The sequence below is a fragment of the Canis aureus genome, chromosome 1, assembly GCF_053574225.1.
Source record: "Canis aureus isolate CA01 chromosome 1, VMU_Caureus_v.1.0, whole genome shotgun sequence".
Classification (NCBI taxonomy): Eukaryota; Metazoa; Chordata; class Mammalia; order Carnivora; family Canidae; genus Canis; species Canis aureus.
The window spans coordinates 113,811,465-113,828,278 of record NC_135611.1 but is presented as its reverse complement, the minus strand read 5'-3'; the positions used below and the strand labels follow the sequence as shown (position 1 = coordinate 113,828,278).

Below are 16,814 nucleotides of genomic sequence, written 5' to 3'. Positions count from 1 at the left end.
GCCGGTTTGTTCGCGTTTAATGGGCCGCGCCTGCGAGGATGTGTGGGGCGGGGGAGAGGGGGGCGGCGCAGGGAAAGACTAATGGCAGCAGAGAACTTTTAGATGTTCTCTTGATGTGTACTAATTTCGGGATTTAAACACACGTCCCTCACGAAACACCTAGATTCTAAAATTGGGAACCAGAAGGCTAGAGGAATGTTTTGCTGGCCCTTCTATCTAAACTTCCCCAAAGGGGCCTTGCGGTACGCCCCGTCCAGCACAGGAAAGGCGGGGCCCTTTAAGGAGGCGGAGAATTAACTGCTACGAGTGGGCGCTTTGTCCAATCGCCGGCGGCTCCGGGAGGCTCCAGGCCAATGAGCAGGCAGTGGGGGCGGGGCCCAAGTACAGACCCGGAAGCGGGTGCTGGCCGGCCGGCTCGCCCCGGGGCCATGGCAGCCGCGGCGCCTGCAGCCGACGGAGTCCCAGGTCGGGGGCCTCCCGGGGAGGTGATTCATCTGAACGTGGGAGGCAAGAGGTGAGTGTAGGAGATTCCTGAGGCCCCCACCTCGGGGGCGGGGAGCGGAGTGGGAGTACCCGCCTCTCCCGCGGGGAATCCTTGTCCATCAAGGATTGCTCCGCCTCCTGCTGAAGGCGCGAGTGCCCGGACTGACGCCCGAGGAGGGCCGGGTGGGGGGGGAGTGGGGGAGGGTAGGGGGCCGCGTTCCTTACTCTTCCTCCAACCCTTCGCGTCCGCTCACTTTCCCCCCGTAGATTCAGTACCTCTCGCCAGACTCTCACCTGGATCCCAGACTCCTTCTTCTCCAGGTGACCGGGAGAGCGAATTTGGGGCGGGCTGTGGGTGGCGGGAAGAGACGGTATGGGGAGACTTAATCCCCCCACTCACCCTCCCCCCGACCCCCCGTGCGCCCACACACACCCTGGCCCGTGACACCTGCTCTGTGTCCCCTCCCTGCAGTCTTCTGAGCGGACGCATCTCAACACTGAAAGATGAGACTGGAGCCGTGAGTAGGGCATAGAGCTTAAATAGGGCAGTGGGTAGGAGGAGGGACTGGAGCCTCACTCAGCCCCGCTCTGCCCCATCCATCCTCGGCCTCCCTCCCCGCAGATCTTCATCGACAGGGACCCCACCGTCTTCGCCCCCATCCTCAACTTCCTGCGCACCAAAGAGTTGGATCCCAGGTCTGCATGGGGATAGAGGGACCCCACCGTCTTCATCTTCTTACCCTCAGAATGTTCCCTTAAGCCCCTCAATCCGATTTGAATTGTGTCCTTAGAGTTTAACCCAAACACACACACACGTTTTCATTGCCCATCTATTTCATCGCTCCTTAGAATCTTGATCCAGTCAAAATTTGCTACCTCTTGCAATTCTCTGTGCAGTTTTGAAAGCTTCCTCCTCAGAATTCTCGACCAACTCCCACTCCCCAAACTCTAACCCCTGGTGAATTCTGCTACTCAGGGGTGTTCATGGTTCCAGCCTCCTCCACGAAGCCCAGTTCTATGGGCTCACTCCTCTGGGTAAGTGGGGGGCCCCATTAGCTTCCTCATTGCATAGAAAACGAACTCCTGCTCTCCTGATGCTTCTCTCCTGAAAGAAGTTAGGGGTAGCGCTGAGAGCACTGGATTTGGTCCTGGGTCTCAAGGGGGATGGGTGTAGAATGAGCTGGGGAGGGGGATAGGATGTGCCTCAGTACTCCCCAAGTCCCAGCCTTCGAGTTATTCCGCCTCAGTTCGCCGCCTGCAGCTGCGGGAGGAGTTGGACCGATCTTCTTGTGGAAACGTTCTCTTCAATGGTTACCTGCCTCCACCAGGTGGGCACAACTAAGGGATGGAGGGGAGGGAGGGCTGATGGAAGACTACATTTCCCATAAGGTCGAGGCCCTTGGTCGCCTGTGCTGTGAGCCCTGAGACACTATGGGAGTTGTAGTTCTATATCAGAGGCTGGATTGAGGGAAAGGAAGTAGGAGACTGCATTTCCAATGAGGCAGTCAGTGGGCCAGCTACCTGCCCTGAGGCTCAGAAGTGTGCCCTAGAGCCTGAAGGGGGTCTCAGTCCAGGTTTGATTTCCTTGTGGGGAAGCTTAGGAAGAACTGGGGTCCTTTGCAGGGAGGGGAGAAATATAAAGGGGGGGTTATTGACTAGAATCTTCATGGGACGTTAGATCAGCAACCCCCGCAACCCCAGCTGGCCATGGACAATATACCCCAGTGGTTATTGGGAACTGTAGTCTATGAGGCTTTGCTGATGAGAAAAAAGAATAAAATGGGGAAATTCGACTTACAACTACTTCCCTAACCTTGCTCAATACCTTCATGATGTTTGTCAAATATGGAGATCTGTGCTTTTGTTTTCTTAGTTTTACTGTGTTGGGTTTTTTTTAAGTCTTTTTTTTTTTAATAAAAGTAAATTTTTAAATAAAGATTTTATTTATCGATTCATGAGCTCGTGGGGCTTTGGGGGAGCATGACACACACAGAGGCAGAGGGAGAAGCAGACTCCCTGCGGGAAGCCTGATGCAGGACTCATCCCAGGACCCCAGGACTATGACCCAAGCCAAAGGCAGGCATTCAAACACTGAGCCACCCAGGTGCCCCTAAAAAGTCATTTTTTAAAGTTTACTTTTGTAAGTAATCTTTATAATCCATGTGGGGCTCAAAATTCACAACCTCAAGGTCAGGAGTTTCAGGTTCTTCCAACTGAGCCAGCCAGGTGCCCTGTACAAAAGTCATTTTAAATAGAAGCTTTTTATCACTACCTTTATACCTTGAATAAGTAAACGTGAATATAAAATCCCCAGGGCTCCTGGGTGGCCCAGTTGGTTGAGCATCTGCCTTCAGCTTGCGTCAGGCTCCTTGCTCAGCAGGAAGTCTGCTTCTTCCTCTCTTCTGTACTTGTGCACGCTCTCTCTGCCTTTCAAATAAATAAATCTTTCAAAAAAAGAAAAGAAAATCTCCAAATACAAGTGTTGGGATGCTGCTGCCTGCCAACGAGGTAGGCTTCCATTTCTTAAAGCAAATACTGAAAAGGGAGCACTGTTTTGGCAGCACCAAGCTGATTTGTCCTTTGTGTGCAGCTCAGAGGAATAGAAAAGGGAGTAGCTTGCTGTGTGATTCAGTGTCGTTCGTTGCCCGCCGTGTCCCCACACCACCTAAAATCTTTTTGGCAGGAGACTGTGCCCCACATGTGGGCAAGTCAGTATCTGGCATATTTTAGGTGCTTGTGACGTGGCAATTGCTACAGTTATTACAATCATTGTCACTCTGCTCCTTCTCCCTGCCATAGTGTTTCCAGCAAAGCGGCGGAACCGGCACAGCCTGGTGGGGCCCCAGCAGTTAGGGGGACGCCCAGCCCCCGTTCGACGCAGCAACACAATGCCCCCCAACCTGGGCAATGCAGGGCTGCTGGGCCGAATGCTGGATGAAAGAGCCCCTCCCTCTCCCTCCGGTAGGCTTCGGTCCCCTGGGAAGCTGGAGCAGCCAGCCTGGGGGAGGGGGTGCTGTGACCCTGCCCTGATCATTCTTCTTCCCCCCACCACCCCAGGGCTACCGGAGGAGCCGGGAATGGTACGCCTGGTGTGCGGACACCACAACTGGATCGCTGTGGCCTATACCCAGTTTCTTGTCTGCTATAGGTGCTCAGGGAGGGTGGTGGCCGGAGGCTGGAGCCCTGTTGATGGGAAGGGCTCACACTGAGGGTTGATGATATTGCCCCAATCCCCAGGTTAAAGGAAGCCTCTGGCTGGCAGCTGGTGTTTTCAAGCCCCCGCCTGGACTGGCCCATTGAGCGACTGGCACTAACAGCTCGGGTGCTCGGTGGGGCTTTGGGGGAGCATGACAAGATGGTGGCAGCGGCCACAGGTAGCGAGATCCTGCTATGGGCTCTGCAGGCAGAAGGTGGTGGCTCCGAGATAGGTATGGTACCAGAACTTTTCCAGAACCTTCTGCCCTTTATTTTTATTATTTTTTTTTTTTAGATTTTTTTTTTAATTTATTCATGATAGAGAGAGAGAGGGAGAGAGAGAGAGGCAGGCAGAGACACAGGCTCCATGCAGGGATCCTGATGTGGGACTCAATCCAGGGTCTCCAGGATCACACCCCCGGCCAAAGGTGGCGCCAAACCACTGGGCCACCAGGGCTGCCCCCTTCTGCCCTTTAGAATGATGCTTCAACCCTGTTGTCTGTTGGAATTCTCTACCCCATTGGAATTCCTTGGTCTGTTAAAGTAACCCACCCTATATACAGTTCTCACACTTTTGAAGATTCTTTGCATTATTAAGATGTTCCAACCCTTTAGAATTCCGTATCCTGTTAGATTCTTTGGCTTGTAGAAAAATCCACCCACATAACGATTCTCCCCTCCATCAGAATTCCCTGCCCTGTTAGATCTCCCTGCCAGTAGAATCCCAAAACCTGTTAGAATCTGTATTCCCATTAGAAATCTCTGTTTGCCTTGAAAATCTCTACTGGAGTCCCACACCCCATCTGGAATCTGAGCCACGTAATCCTCTGTAATTCCTCCTGGATTCCTCTATCCTGTAAAGATTTTACGGCCCAACTGAATGAATCCTCTGGCCCTTGGAGTTCTTCCTGCCACCTCTCTTCTGCCCCATGAAGTGGGGTCCTGGCTGAGTTCTCCTCGCTCTCTGCAGGAGTCTTCCATCTGGGGGTGCCCGTGGAGGCCCTCTTCTTCGTTGGGAACCAGCTCATCGCCACAAGCCACACGGGGCGCATCGGGGTCTGGAACGCCGTCACCAAGCACTGGCAGGTCAGAGCGCTGGCCAGCCTAGCTCCTTCTTTCCCAGGTGTCCCAGGGGGGCTTCCTCTCTGCCCCACCCTCTGGCCAAAGCCAGAGACCCTAGCTAGCACTGGGCCAGATCCCTCTTGGGGCGCTGCGGTTATAAAGGCCTAAGGACATCAGATCAGGGACACCTTCTGGAAGGTCTGCTGAGCTGGGGGCTGCTGAGCTGGCAGGAAAGGTGTGGGCCTGCAAAGGACAAGAGAGGATTCTCTAGGCACTGGACGGGGGAGAGGGTGAGTGGAGCTGCTATAGGAGGCTGAAACCCAGAGAGAAACACGCAGATGTCTGTCGTTCCCCCTCCACCCTCCTGGGCCATGTCCAAAATGGGAAGAAACATATATCTGCAGTGTTGCTTCCTCCTGCAAAGTGCATTTGGGAGAGTCAGGCAGGGGTGGAGGGAAACAGACAAATAGGAACAGAGGAAGTCAGGATGGGGGCACCGAGGGAAGGATGGGTAGAGACAGAGGCCAGGCCGAAAGGTGGTGGTGCATGCAGGGATGCAGAGAGGCAGACAGAGGTGAAGAGAAACAGCTAGAAATCCAGACTCAAAAGAGAGGCCGAGAAACAGAACCGCTGACCCTGAGATTTCCTAAGATGGAGAGACACAGGTAGAGATAGGCCTGGAGCAGGCAAGGCTGGAGAAGTAGGCCTAGAAACCCCGGGTGGGTTCTGGAGTTGGGGCTGCTGGGGAGGCCCTGAGGGGAGCTGCTGAGGCGGACGCAGGGTCCTGCCCCTACCACAGCCCGTCCCGCCGGCCCCCAGGTCCAGGAGGTGCAGCCCATCACCAGCTACGATGCGGCGGGCTCCTTCCTTCTCCTGGGCTGTGACAACGGCTCCATCTACTATGTGGGTGAGCAGCCCCTGGCACCCCTTGAGCCCGAGAACCTCCCCCAGGAAATGGGAGCCATGGGGAAAGGCTAGAGGCCTAGAACAAGCCCGCTTTACCCTCCCCACCCATCGCAGATGTCCAGAAGTTTCCCCTGCGCATGAAGGACAATGATCTCCTTGTCAGCGAGCTCTACCGGGACCCAGCAGAGGATGGGGTCACCGCCCTCAGTGTCTACCTCACCCCCAAGACCAGTAAGCTGTGACCGGCTACCCTGATGCTGCATCAGCCCCAGCCCCCAGTGGGGCTCCCTGCCACTCGCCATTCGTGTAGCTTGACCTAGTGACATTTAGTGGCGGCAATGGGGGAGAGGGGGTTCAACTCTCATTTAGTCATTCAACAAACACTGGGCCCCCCCTTGTGTGTGAGCACTGTTCCAGGGTCTGCGCTGTGGCAGGCCTCTCCAGCCAGGGGCAGAATTGGCCACTAGCTGGTCACCTTTTTGTTTCTTTTCCACCTCTGCATTTAGGGCATGATGCTTGCAGGCTTGTAAAACAAAGAGAGTGTGTCCTTTTTCCGCTTGGGACAGTTTTTTAATTTGGTTTCTTGACTTTAAATGCAGAGAAATAGGCTCCTCTGTTTGTTTGTTTTTTATAAATGTATTTTAAATTTAATGAGCAAATCTTTTTTTATTATGTTATTTATTTATTCATGAGACACACAGAGAGAGAGAGAGAGAGAGAGGCAGAGACACAGGCAGAGGGAGAAGCAGGCTCCATGCAGGCAGCCCGATGTGGGACTCGATCCCGGGTCTCCAGGATCACGCCCTGGGCCAAAGGCAGGCGCTAAACCGCTGAGCCACACAGGGATCCCCCTGTTTGTTTTTACTGAGGTGTAATTCACATACCAGAGCATTCACTGTTTTAAAACATACAATTCAAAAAAAAAACCAAAACATACAATTCAGTGATTTTTAGGAAACTCACAAGATTGCACAACCATCACTACTGTGTAGTTCCAGAACAGGATTTTTATCGCCCTAAAAAGGAACCCTGAACTCGTTAGCCATCATACCCTATTCTCTCTTCTGACAACCCCTGGAAACCTAATCTACTTTCTGTCTCTGGGGATTTGCCAATTCTGGACACTTCACGTAAATGGGGCCATAATAATACTTGGCATTTTGTGTCTGGCTTTTTCACTGAGCATAATGGCTCTTTTTTAAGTTTATTTTTTCTTTTCTCTTTTTTCTTTCCTTTTTTTTTTTTTTTTTTTAATGGTTAGTGCTTTCTAGATCTTAAGATGTCCTTGCCTACTCCCAGGTTGCAATGATTTGCCCTGTGCTTTCTCCTAGAGGCTTTGCAGTTTTAGCTTTTTTTTTTTTTTTTTTATGATAGTCAGAGAGAGAGGGAGAGAAAGAGAGACAGGCAGAGGGAGAAGCAGGCTCCATGCACCGGGAGCCCGATGTGGGATTCGATCCCGGGTCTCCAGGATCGCGCCCTGGGCCAAAGGCAGGCGCCAAACCGCTGCGCCACCCAGGGATCCCAGTTTTAGCTTTTATTTGTACATCTCTGCCGCTTTTCACATTACCTTTTATGTATGGTGTGAGGTAAGGCTCAGGGTACAGTTTTCTCCCAGCAGCCGTGAATTAAGTAACATACCTACCCTCACACCTCTCTTCACCTTTCCTCCACGGAAGGCCCCTTGCTGATTTCATATAGTTATTCCTCTCTTACCCCCACCCCTACCCCTCCCCACCACCACGCTGTCATGTTTACCATTTCTCTCTGTATTTGTCCCTGTCCTTACAAAATGAATGCACACAAATGGTCCTGGGCGTATATGTCAATTATCCCCTTACTTGTGCCCACCCTGCCCTCAGTTTCGTGTCCTTCTGTTTTGCTGTGCACAACCCTAACCCACTGCTTTGAACCACTGTACAAACTATGAAAACCATGCTTTACCTACCCACATTCCTTAAGATGGCCCATTAAGTTTCTGACAGTTGCAAAACAATTTTTCCCCCGCTCTGGAAGGTTGGCGAGGGTGAGAAGTCCCTTAGATGCGGGTTACATTTTCTTTCTTCTTTTTGGGGTGGGGGGTTACATTTTCTTATCTTGTCGTGTGTTCATATGTCTTCATGTGTTTCAGCCTTTTGCTCTGTCATCCCACCTCCCTCTATGTCTGTCTGTCATTATATCCTTGCAGAGATCCAGTTTCTTGGCTCCCTTTGCCTCCCTGTTTTTCTATTATTATTTTTTTTTTTTGTCTCTGTCCTCTGTCTTATTACTGCTTTCTCTCTCTCTCAGTCTTATTTTCTGTCTCTGTTTCTCTCTCTCCGATCTGTCCCTCTCTCTTTTCTTTTTTCTTTTTTAAGGAATGTAGTTTAGGGCAACCCGGATGGCTCAGCGGTTTAGCGCCGCCTTCAGTCCAGGGCGTGATCCTGGAGACCGGGGAGCAGATCGAGTCCCACATCAGGCTCCCTGCAGGGAGCCTCCTTCTCCCTCTGCCTGTGTCTCTGCCTCTCTCTCTCTTTCTCTGTGTCTCTATGAATAAATAAATAAAATGTTTTTTAAAAAGGAATGTAGTTTAATTTTTTTTAAGATTTTATTTATTCATGAGACACAGAGAGGCAGAGGGAGAAGCAGGCTCCCTGCGGAAAGCCCAATGCGGGACTCAATCCCAGGACCCCGGATCACACCTTGAGCCGAAGGCAGATGCTCAACCACTGAGCCACCTGGGTGCCCCTGATCTGTCCATCTCTTCATCCTTGGCCCCTCCCTAGGTGACAGTGGGAACTGGATTGAGATTGCCTATGGCACCAGCTCAGGGGGCGTGCGGGTCATCGTGCAGCACCCCGAGACCGTGGGCTCGGGGCCCCAGCTCTTCCAGACCTTCACCGTGCACCGCAGCCCCGTCACCAAGATCATGCTCTCGGAGAAGCACCTCATCTCAGGTGGGCCTCGCTGTGCTGCCCCAGCTGCCTGTCTCCCTACAGGACGATGACCCAGATGGGAACGTGGGACCGAGGCATGAGGGTGTCCCCTGGGGAGAGAATTTTAACCTGGGCGGTAATTGCAGAAGTGGGAGAATGCTGTAAGGGGACCCATCCAGCCAAGAGTGAGCGATTTATCAGTTCTGCAAGCATCGACTGAGCACCTACTGTGTGCCCAGCACAGGGGGTAAGGTGATGGACAAGACAGGCCAAGTCCCTACCCCTGTGGAGCTGGTGTTCTGCTGGGGATGGCAGATGAGAAATAAATCAGAATAGAAGTCACCAAGAGGCATGATGAAGACCATGGATAAACACAGAGCTGTGTGAGCGGCTAGAGAGTGGTGGGGTCACTGGGGAAAGAGCTTTGAACTGAAATGAAGGAATGAGCAGTGCAGCATGGTGGGGACAAGCCTTCCAGCAGACAGAACAGGCATTGCAAAGGCTCTGAGCAGGGAGGATGATTGGTGCCCACCCCTGGAGTAGGGTGGGCAAGGGAGAGCGTGGAACTTTGTAAGCCACACAGAAGATTCTGTCCTTGACCCTGATTGGGATGGAATCTCAGGAAGGAGTGCTGTGAGCCGAGGAGGGCCTTGACCTGACACAGGTGTGCACAGGATCCCTCTGGCTGTGTGTGGGGATAGACTGAGGGGGCAGGATGGGAGCAGGGAGTCTAGATAGGAGGTGATGACAGGCAGGACCAGGGTGGGGACCGTGACAGGGTTGGGTGGAATAAGGCCCTGAAATGATTTTGGAGGCAGAGCCAGTAGGGTTTTTAACCATGTCGAGTTCTGGGGAAGAGCGAAATTGTCTGAAAGGGAAGAATTCAGAGGGGCCTGAATCCTGCCACCTTTGCAGGGGTCATCGTGGGGCTCAGGAGGGTTGGGCAGTGGGGATGCTGCGGCTGGCCTGACCTGCTGCTGCCCATGTGCTCCTCAGTCTGTGCCGACAACAACCATGTGCGCACGTGGTCCGTGACTCGCTTCCGAGGCATGATTTCCACCCAGCCCGGCTCCACCCCGCTCGCCTCCTTCAAGATCCTGGCACTGGAATCGGCCGATGGGCATGGTGGCTGCAGCGCTGGCAACGACATCGGTGCCTACTAGCCCCTGGACCCCTGCCCCATGCACCCTGCCTGACCCCTGGCCCTTCACCCGACCCACCCAGCTGACCTCCTTGACGTCCATTCACTCCCAGCTGCCCCACCCCACCATTGAATTCTGTTACCCCATCAATTCCTCTGACTGCCACCTGACCCAGGACCCCCACCCCACATCCCTGAACTCCGCTGACCGGTGGCTGACCCCCAATCTTCTTGGAGCTCGCCCAATTCCAGAAACCTGGGAATGGGGACGTAGGGTCCTGAGAGGGATTCATCCGTGGGGAAGGAGGCAGAGCCTTGGGGCCCAGAGTCGCAGGCTACCCAGGTGGCCCTGACTCCCACCCCCAACACTGTCCTGGCCCAGGCCCATACGGCGAGCGGGATGACCAGCAAGTGTTCATTCAGAAGGTGGTGCCAAGCGCCAGCCAGCTCTTTGTACGCCTTTCATCCACTGGTCAGCGGTGAGGACGGTCCCATCCAGCAGGGGGGCCAAGGTGGGGGGTGGCAGTGGTCAGAGGAAGAAGGCACGATACCAGCTGGGTCATGTCCTGGAGGCCAAAAGAGGGTCCTAGCCAAGGGCCATTGGAAGGAGCAAAGGCTAGGAAGGAGCATGAGGATCCTAGGTTTGGTGCCCCAAGGAATCAAAGGGATGACACATGGGGGTGGCAGTGAAGCTGGAGAAACCCCAGATGCCCATGCTGGATCCCAGGGTGGTCAGGCCCCAAGGTGGGGCAGGAGGCATGGGCACAGGCATTGGTGCCAGGGGGTGAGGACACAGGCACCTGTGGGGGCCTAGCGGAGAGGCTGGCTGCAGGCCTCTGAGGATTTTCTTGAGGAGGGACCCCCCCCCCCCCCGAGGTTCCCAAGGTTGGAAATGACCAAATAGGACATCAGTGAAGCGCCCATGGTCTGGGGCTTGGAGCACTGGCTAGGGCATCAGTGGGGGGCGGGGCCTGTCGGTCGATCACGTGATTGTGGGAAGCACTGAGATCCCCTGAGCCTGCTGGGGGGCCGTGGCCACTGTGGGAGCTGGACCTGGAGTTGGACAGGAGTCCAAGAGCCCAGGGAGGAGGCTGGGGGTGGGGGTTGGGGTGTCCCTGGGAGAGACCCCACCAGAGGCTGAGGGGAGGTGCCCAGGATGACACACACAGGCCTTCCCTGAGCCAGGCCTTCCCTGAGCCGGGACCAGGGGACAGCAGATGTGGGGGAGCATCCCACTGGGGACATGTTGCGGGGTGCCGGGCAGGAGCGTGCCCTGGGGCAGGAGAGGGAAGCCTGTGGTGGTGGTTGCAGCGGCAGGACCCAAAGCCATGGCTGTGGGGTCTGCGGCCCGGGAAGGGTGTTGGGGTGACCCGGCTCCCCTCGGTCTCAGGGTGTGCTCCGTGCGCTCCGTGGACGGCTCCCCCACCACGGCGTTCACGGTGCTGGAGTGCGAGGGCTCCCGGCGGCTCGGCTCGCGGCCACGGCGTTACCTGCTCACCGGCCAGGCCAACGGCAGCCTGGCCATGTGGGACCTGACCACCGCCATGGACGGCCTCGGCCAGGCCCCCGGTACGCCCTGCCCGCCTCGGGGTCCCCCCTGCCCCCAACCCCTGCCCCTGCCCTCTGCGCCCTTCATCTGTCCCCCTGCCCCCCCCAGTCCCTTGCCCAGTGATCCTCGTCTTGACCCCCTGACCCCCTTCCTCGCCCCCCAGCCGGTGGCCTGACAGAGGAAGAGCTGATGGAGCAGCTGGAGCAGTGTGATCTGGCCCCCCTGTCTTCCTCCAGGGGCTCCCTCCCCAGTCCCTCTCCCCGCACTTCCCTCACCAGGTAGGCACAACTCCACTTCCCCCTCTGTGCAATGGGAGAGGGGGCAGGATGTGGTTGCGGGGCTGGGGGTGCTGCTCGCCTGCCCGGGATGACCCACACCGACCCCCATCACCCCTCCTAGTCTTCACTCCAGCAACACCTCCCTGGCTGGCCGGCGTGGGAGCCCGAGCCCCCCACAGGCTGAGGCCCGGCGCCGCGGGGGAGGCAGCTTCGTGGAACGCTGCCAGGAACTGGTGCGGGGTGGGCCAGAGCCCCTTCGGCCGCCGACACCAGCCCCTCGGCCCCCCACGGGTCTCGGAGCTCCCCTCGTGCCCCCCAAGGTGAAGCTCAATGAAACTTCCTTCTGAACATAACTGCCATGGTGCCTTTGGATACCCAGGTCCTGGGGGTCTCTGGTGCCTCCCTGCTTCCTGTCAGAGCCCCGGATTCAGGGCCAGGGCCTCCTTGGAGTGGTCACTGTTACTAGGCCCCCACTGTCCCCTCTTGTGGAACCAAAGTCACCCTCCCCTAATAAAGTTCTCACTGCCAACACCTTGCTGACATTCTTAGAGGTTTCGGGGGACCCCCAGGGAAAGGGTAGGAAAGATGTGGGGACCAACCAGATGTCTGGCTGTAGATTCAGGAACATCTGGCTCTCGGTTCAAGCAAAGAAGGGGAACGGAATGATTTACCCCTGGCTTCAGGGATAGTTGGATCCAGGGATTCAAAAACTCTTCCAGAATGTCTTTCCATCTTCTGGGTTTGCCCGCCTCTGGGATGCATCATTCTCAGTCAGGTTTTCCCTTCTGGGTGCCAAGATGACTCCAGGTACCTCCTTAGCAACTTCTTTTTTTTTCTCTTTCTCTAGCAGCAGCAGCAGCAAAAAATAATAATAATAATAATAAAAATCACATGACTGATTCTTAGTGGCTTGAATTTAGTCAGATGGCTGTCCCCTGAACCAATCACTGTAGCGCATGTGATGGAGGCCTTCCACTGTTCCAAGGGTCACCTGCCCTCACACGCCAGGAGGTGAAATCAGCCCCATGTTGACAGACTGGAGGAGTTTCTGGAAGGCGAATCAGGGTACTGTTACCACAAGCAGGGATGAATGGCTACCTGTCAACAGAGACACAGATGTTGGCTCTGTGATCACCACATCCTTAACATTTGTACCCTAAACTTCACCATGCCAAACACCTTGCCTACATCCCTGGCTGCCCAGTCTCATCCCTTTCTGTCTTTTCCTTGGGCCAATGAAGAGGAGAGAAAGAGGGCCAGACTAAAAACAAGGGGTCTTAGAATCTGTTCATTTGAGAATTCCAGGGTTTCCGGAATGCCAGGGTTTCTAACATAGTGGAAAGGGGTCCAGAATGTTAGGGAATCTAGAACACAGAACCATTCCAGAATGCTACTGGATGGATGACATTAAGGTTCTTTGCATTTCAAATAATCCAGACTGCAGAAGTTTCTTGACAAAAGGGCCTGGAAGTCAATGATTCTAGAACAGAGGAGTGTTCTAGAATATATGTGACTCTACATTAGTAGGAATATTTTGCATGCCAGAAATTCTGGAATGCTGAGAATTACAGGACACAGAAAGCAATCTGAAGTACTAGAATATCTAGAGCATAGGGTATTCTGGGGTGTCAGCTCCTCTAGATCACTAGAGGGTTTGCTTGCATTCCAAGAAATCCATAATGGCCGGGGGTCTGGATTGTCAGAGAATCCAGAACATAATTGGGAGATAAGGGATCCTAAAACATGAGTGTTCTGGAATACCTATGAATCTCAAGCCCTGGAAATATTTCTACATGCTAGGACATTCAGAACCCGGGGGATATTTGAATGTTAGGAAGTCTAGAACAGGGGATCCCTGGGTGGCTCAGCGGTTTGGCGCCTGCCTTTGGCCCAGGGCGCAATCCTGGAGTCCCCGGATCGAGTCCCGCGTTGGGCTCCCGGCCTGGAGCCTGCTTCTCCCTCCTCCTCTGCCTCTCTCTCTCTCTATGTCTATCATAAATAAATAAAATAAATATTTAAAAAAAAGGAAGTCTAGAACATAGGAGGGGGTGTCTGGGATGTCTGGGAATCTAGAATGTGGGATGTTTTATAATTCTCACAGATCTAAAATATTGAGATAGTTTTTCCTTGCCAGGGAATCCAGAACACTTGTGTTATTGGAATGCTGGTGATTCTGGAACTGAGAGAATGTCAGAAAATCTGGAACACTAAAGAGATTTGTCTGTTTGTTAATACTGGTGGTAATACCCTGTGTGTGAGCACAGGATGGGAGGAAGCTTCCAGAATGCCACAGCTCTAGAACTCTGAGGGATTCTGAAGGGTTGAGATCAGAACAGGATCCAAAAGATGACATAGAAACGACCCTGGAAGATACTGGCACTGATGGGGAGAAATTGGGAGCTGGGGACTCCAAAGTGAAGGGGGATGGGAAGCCGATACCATCCCCGGAAGTTGTAGTGGTGAGCCAGAGGCTGTTGCCTAGCAACGAGCATTGAAGATGCCCCGGATCCCTGGCAGAAAGGAGAAATTTCGGCAGCGCCCCCAGCAAATGCTCCAGCCACAGGGTAGGAGGTGAGGAGGAGGGCAATGGGGGTAGGGATGGGGGTGTCAGGACACGCTGTCCTGCAGGGCCATGTAAACCGGGTTGCGGGGGGCCTCACAAAAACAGGGATACAGAGCACATTCAGTGGGCAGCAGGCACTCCATATCATCAAGCTAGGACAGCCCACGAATGCCCGTGAGTGGGGCTTGAGTGTCATCGTTACTGCTCTAAGGGGCTGCATGTCCCTGGGTGGTGGGTGGGCCCAGATTCTAGGTGTCAGTGTGGGAGGGAGGCGTGGATTGCTGGAGGTGGCAGTAATAGTGTGAGTGTGGCTGTGTGAGTTACCCGATGATGCCTCTCTGTAACGGGGGAGGCTGAAGGGGTCGCCCATCCACCCTGCACACCCTCCACGGGAAGAAAGCGCAGGAGTAGGGGACGAGGATGAAGCTGGATCGGTTGATATTCTTAGCCTAGGGTGGGGCCCTATGGTCGGGGCAGGTGGCTTAGTATCCTGTGGGGGTGGAGCCTGTGATTTGCTGAGGGCGGAGCTAAGGATCCAGAACTGGAAGTCTTGAGATCCCTCACTCTGCCTCCAGGGATGGGGCCTGGAACCCGGAGGCGGGGCGAACACAAAGGGGTGGGGCTTGAAACCCCAGAGGCGGGGCGAACATGAAAGGGGTGGGGCCTGGAACCTGGAGGCCGGGCTAGCGTGAAAGGGCTGGGGCTTGGGATCCTAAGTAGGGGTCTGGACCGGCGTTCGCTGTGGAAAGGCGAGTGACCTGAAACTCAGAGAATCGTGCAAGTAGGAAGCCAGTTCTGAAGCTCAGGGGGCGGTGACTTTGGGAGAAGTGCAATGGGAGAGGGGGCAGGATATGGTTTTAGGAGTCTGGAACTCCCTAAAGAGTGCAGGTGACCCCCTAAGGGGGCCTCCCCCGTGGCTTGGCGCTCCCGAAGGATGGTAGAGGGCCCTACGCAGGGAGGGGACTGGAATTCCCTAAAGAGAGAGTCTGTAACTGTCAGTGGAGGGGTGCTGTTGGGAATCTTTAACGATTCTGGCTAGGGAAGGGGAGTCTGGTAAGCTCCAGGGGCAGCAGTGGATGGAGAGGAGTGTGAGAACAGCTCTTTGAGAACCCCCCCCCCGCCGGGAGCAAAATCTGTGGGTCAGAGGCTACAGCCTTCTGAGGAGCAAACTTTTGCTAGTTGGACCCGGAACCCCTGAAGCATAGGCCCTCGAGAAGGGGAAATCCTTTGGGACGTTAGAGGCCCTCTAACGCCTGGGGCCTTAGAGGTGCCAGACCTGGGGCTTACTGTAGGATTAGCGCTCCTCCCCCAGAGTCCTGAGTCTCTTGCGTGAGAAGTGGATACCTCTAGAGGCTTCCAGCGTTTACACCAGTTGGGCAGCAAATTCTAATCAAATTCTCCCACAACGGTGAGCAAGGGATGAGGCCTGTGAGAGTCCAGTTCAGGGGACCCTGCCCGCTGCCTACGCATCCTTCCCAGCCGCGGGAGGGGTCCCAGCACCTCCACCCTCCGGCGTCTCCTTCCCACGTCGGTCCCCGACTCCCCGATCTACCCGCCGGCACCGAGACCTCCAGGCCCCGGCGCCCCCCGCCCGGCACCTGTCCCTCTAGCCCCTCCCCTGCCGCCTTCCGATTGGCCGCGCGGGCAGCGCCCCCTGGCGGCGCCGGGCTCTGATTGGCGGGAAGTTCGCAGCCGCTAGGACTGTGGAGAAAATGAGTCGGCCTCGGGCGGGGGCGGGAGGCGGGGCCGCGCCGAGCCGGACCCGCTGGACACACCGCCCGCCTGGAGCGGGACTCCACGCCGGACACGATGCGGCGGCCTGGCCCCAGCGGCCGCCGCCCCCTTCTGCTGGTGCTGCTGCTGCCGCTCTTCGCAGCCGCCGCCTCCGCTGCCAGCCCCAGCCCCAGCCCCGGCCCCAGCGAGGCCGTCGAGGTCGCGGGGATCCCGGGCCGCCGGGCCGGGTAAGCCCCGCTGCGACCCCTTCTTCCCTGTGCCCCCTCCACCCAGTAAGCCTGGTGGCCCGGAAGGACAAGGACTCGCGGGTTTAGGGGAATACGAACCCAGTGCTTCGGGGTAGGGATGGAAGAGCCAGAGCCCTCGGGTTTACTAGGACCCTCTATTTTTGCAGGGGTTAGAATCCGGGGAGTCCTGAAATTTTGAGGCGAGGGATTCGCCGCCGGTGTGGTAGATGGATACCATGGCCGCAGGGAATTCTAGGGTTTTTTTTGGGAGAAAGGTCCCAGCCTATATGGGGATGGGGCTTTGAGTTTTCCTACGCTGATAGATGGGTGGGGCCCTCCAGCTGGGATGGGGTTCCCAAGCTTCTTGGGTGCTTAAGGAGGAGGAGTATCGGAGGTTACGAAGGGATTCTATGGTGGGGCTGAGACGTCCTGGTTTTCTAGGGTTTGGGAATAGGCCTGGATGAATTAAAAGGGACACTTGGATTTTCCTAATGACTAAGGAAGACGTGGACTTCGGGCTTGATGGCGGAGGGGCTTGCAGGGGGTTGTGCGGGGGCGGGGGGTTCCTCAGATTTCATGAGGGCTGAGGATGCTCTGGTTTCCTAGAATTAGGATTCCAGGCTTGAATGAAGGACCAGTGATTTCGCGGCAAGAGATCCCAAATTTCCTATAGATTTGGGGGGTTATAGCTACCCTTCCTGTCTGCGGGTGACGAGTTCCAAGGAAGCAGTCTGCCCAGCACCCCCCCCCCCCCCCGCGGCCCA

General features: G+C 55.4%; 2 protein-coding genes and 1 long non-coding RNA gene across 8 annotated transcripts in view; 2 read left to right on the top strand and 1 right to left on the bottom strand.

Annotated features, from left to right (window-relative positions):
- Positions 1-355: 355 nt before the first annotated feature.
- On the top strand, positions 356-12,057 carry SHKBP1 (SH3KBP1 binding protein 1). Its single transcript, XM_077851292.1, has 18 exons — positions 356-514; positions 751-804; positions 956-1,001; positions 1,106-1,179; positions 1,460-1,518; positions 1,731-1,811; positions 3,283-3,444; positions 3,541-3,631; positions 3,721-3,911; positions 4,649-4,764; positions 5,560-5,647; positions 5,761-5,877; positions 8,409-8,579; positions 9,555-9,710; positions 10,082-10,178; positions 11,090-11,268; positions 11,412-11,526; positions 11,648-12,057. The coding sequence occupies exons 1-18, from the start codon at positions 429-431 to the stop codon at positions 11,871-11,873; spliced, it is 2,109 nt and encodes a 702-aa protein (XP_077707418.1). The 5' UTR covers positions 356-428; the 3' UTR covers positions 11,874-12,057.
- LOC144285760 (uncharacterized) overlaps positions 9,793-16,814 on the bottom strand; it is a 19,361-nt gene continuing 12,339 nt past the window's right edge. For 2 of the 4 annotated variants that reach the window (XR_013354004.1, XR_013354007.1), the window contains one exon: positions 12,056-12,624. This is a non-coding gene — a long non-coding RNA (uncharacterized LOC144285760). Of the gene's footprint in view, positions 10,266-12,055; positions 12,625-16,814 lie in introns of those variants that run through there. The other 2 variants (XR_013354005.1, XR_013354008.1) reach the window with 2 other exon arrangements.
- The window catches only part of LTBP4 (latent transforming growth factor beta binding protein 4), a 28,211-nt gene continuing 25,405 nt past the window's right edge, over positions 14,009-16,814 (top strand). For 2 of the 3 annotated variants that reach the window (XM_077851265.1, XM_077851260.1), the window contains exon 1: positions 15,884-16,050. In XM_077851265.1, coding sequence (XP_077707391.1) covers positions 15,899-16,050 — 152 coding nt within the window. In that variant the 5' untranslated portion in view covers positions 15,884-15,898. Of the gene's footprint in view, positions 14,098-15,883; positions 16,051-16,814 lie in introns of those variants that run through there. The other variant, XM_077851272.1, reaches the window with a different exon arrangement.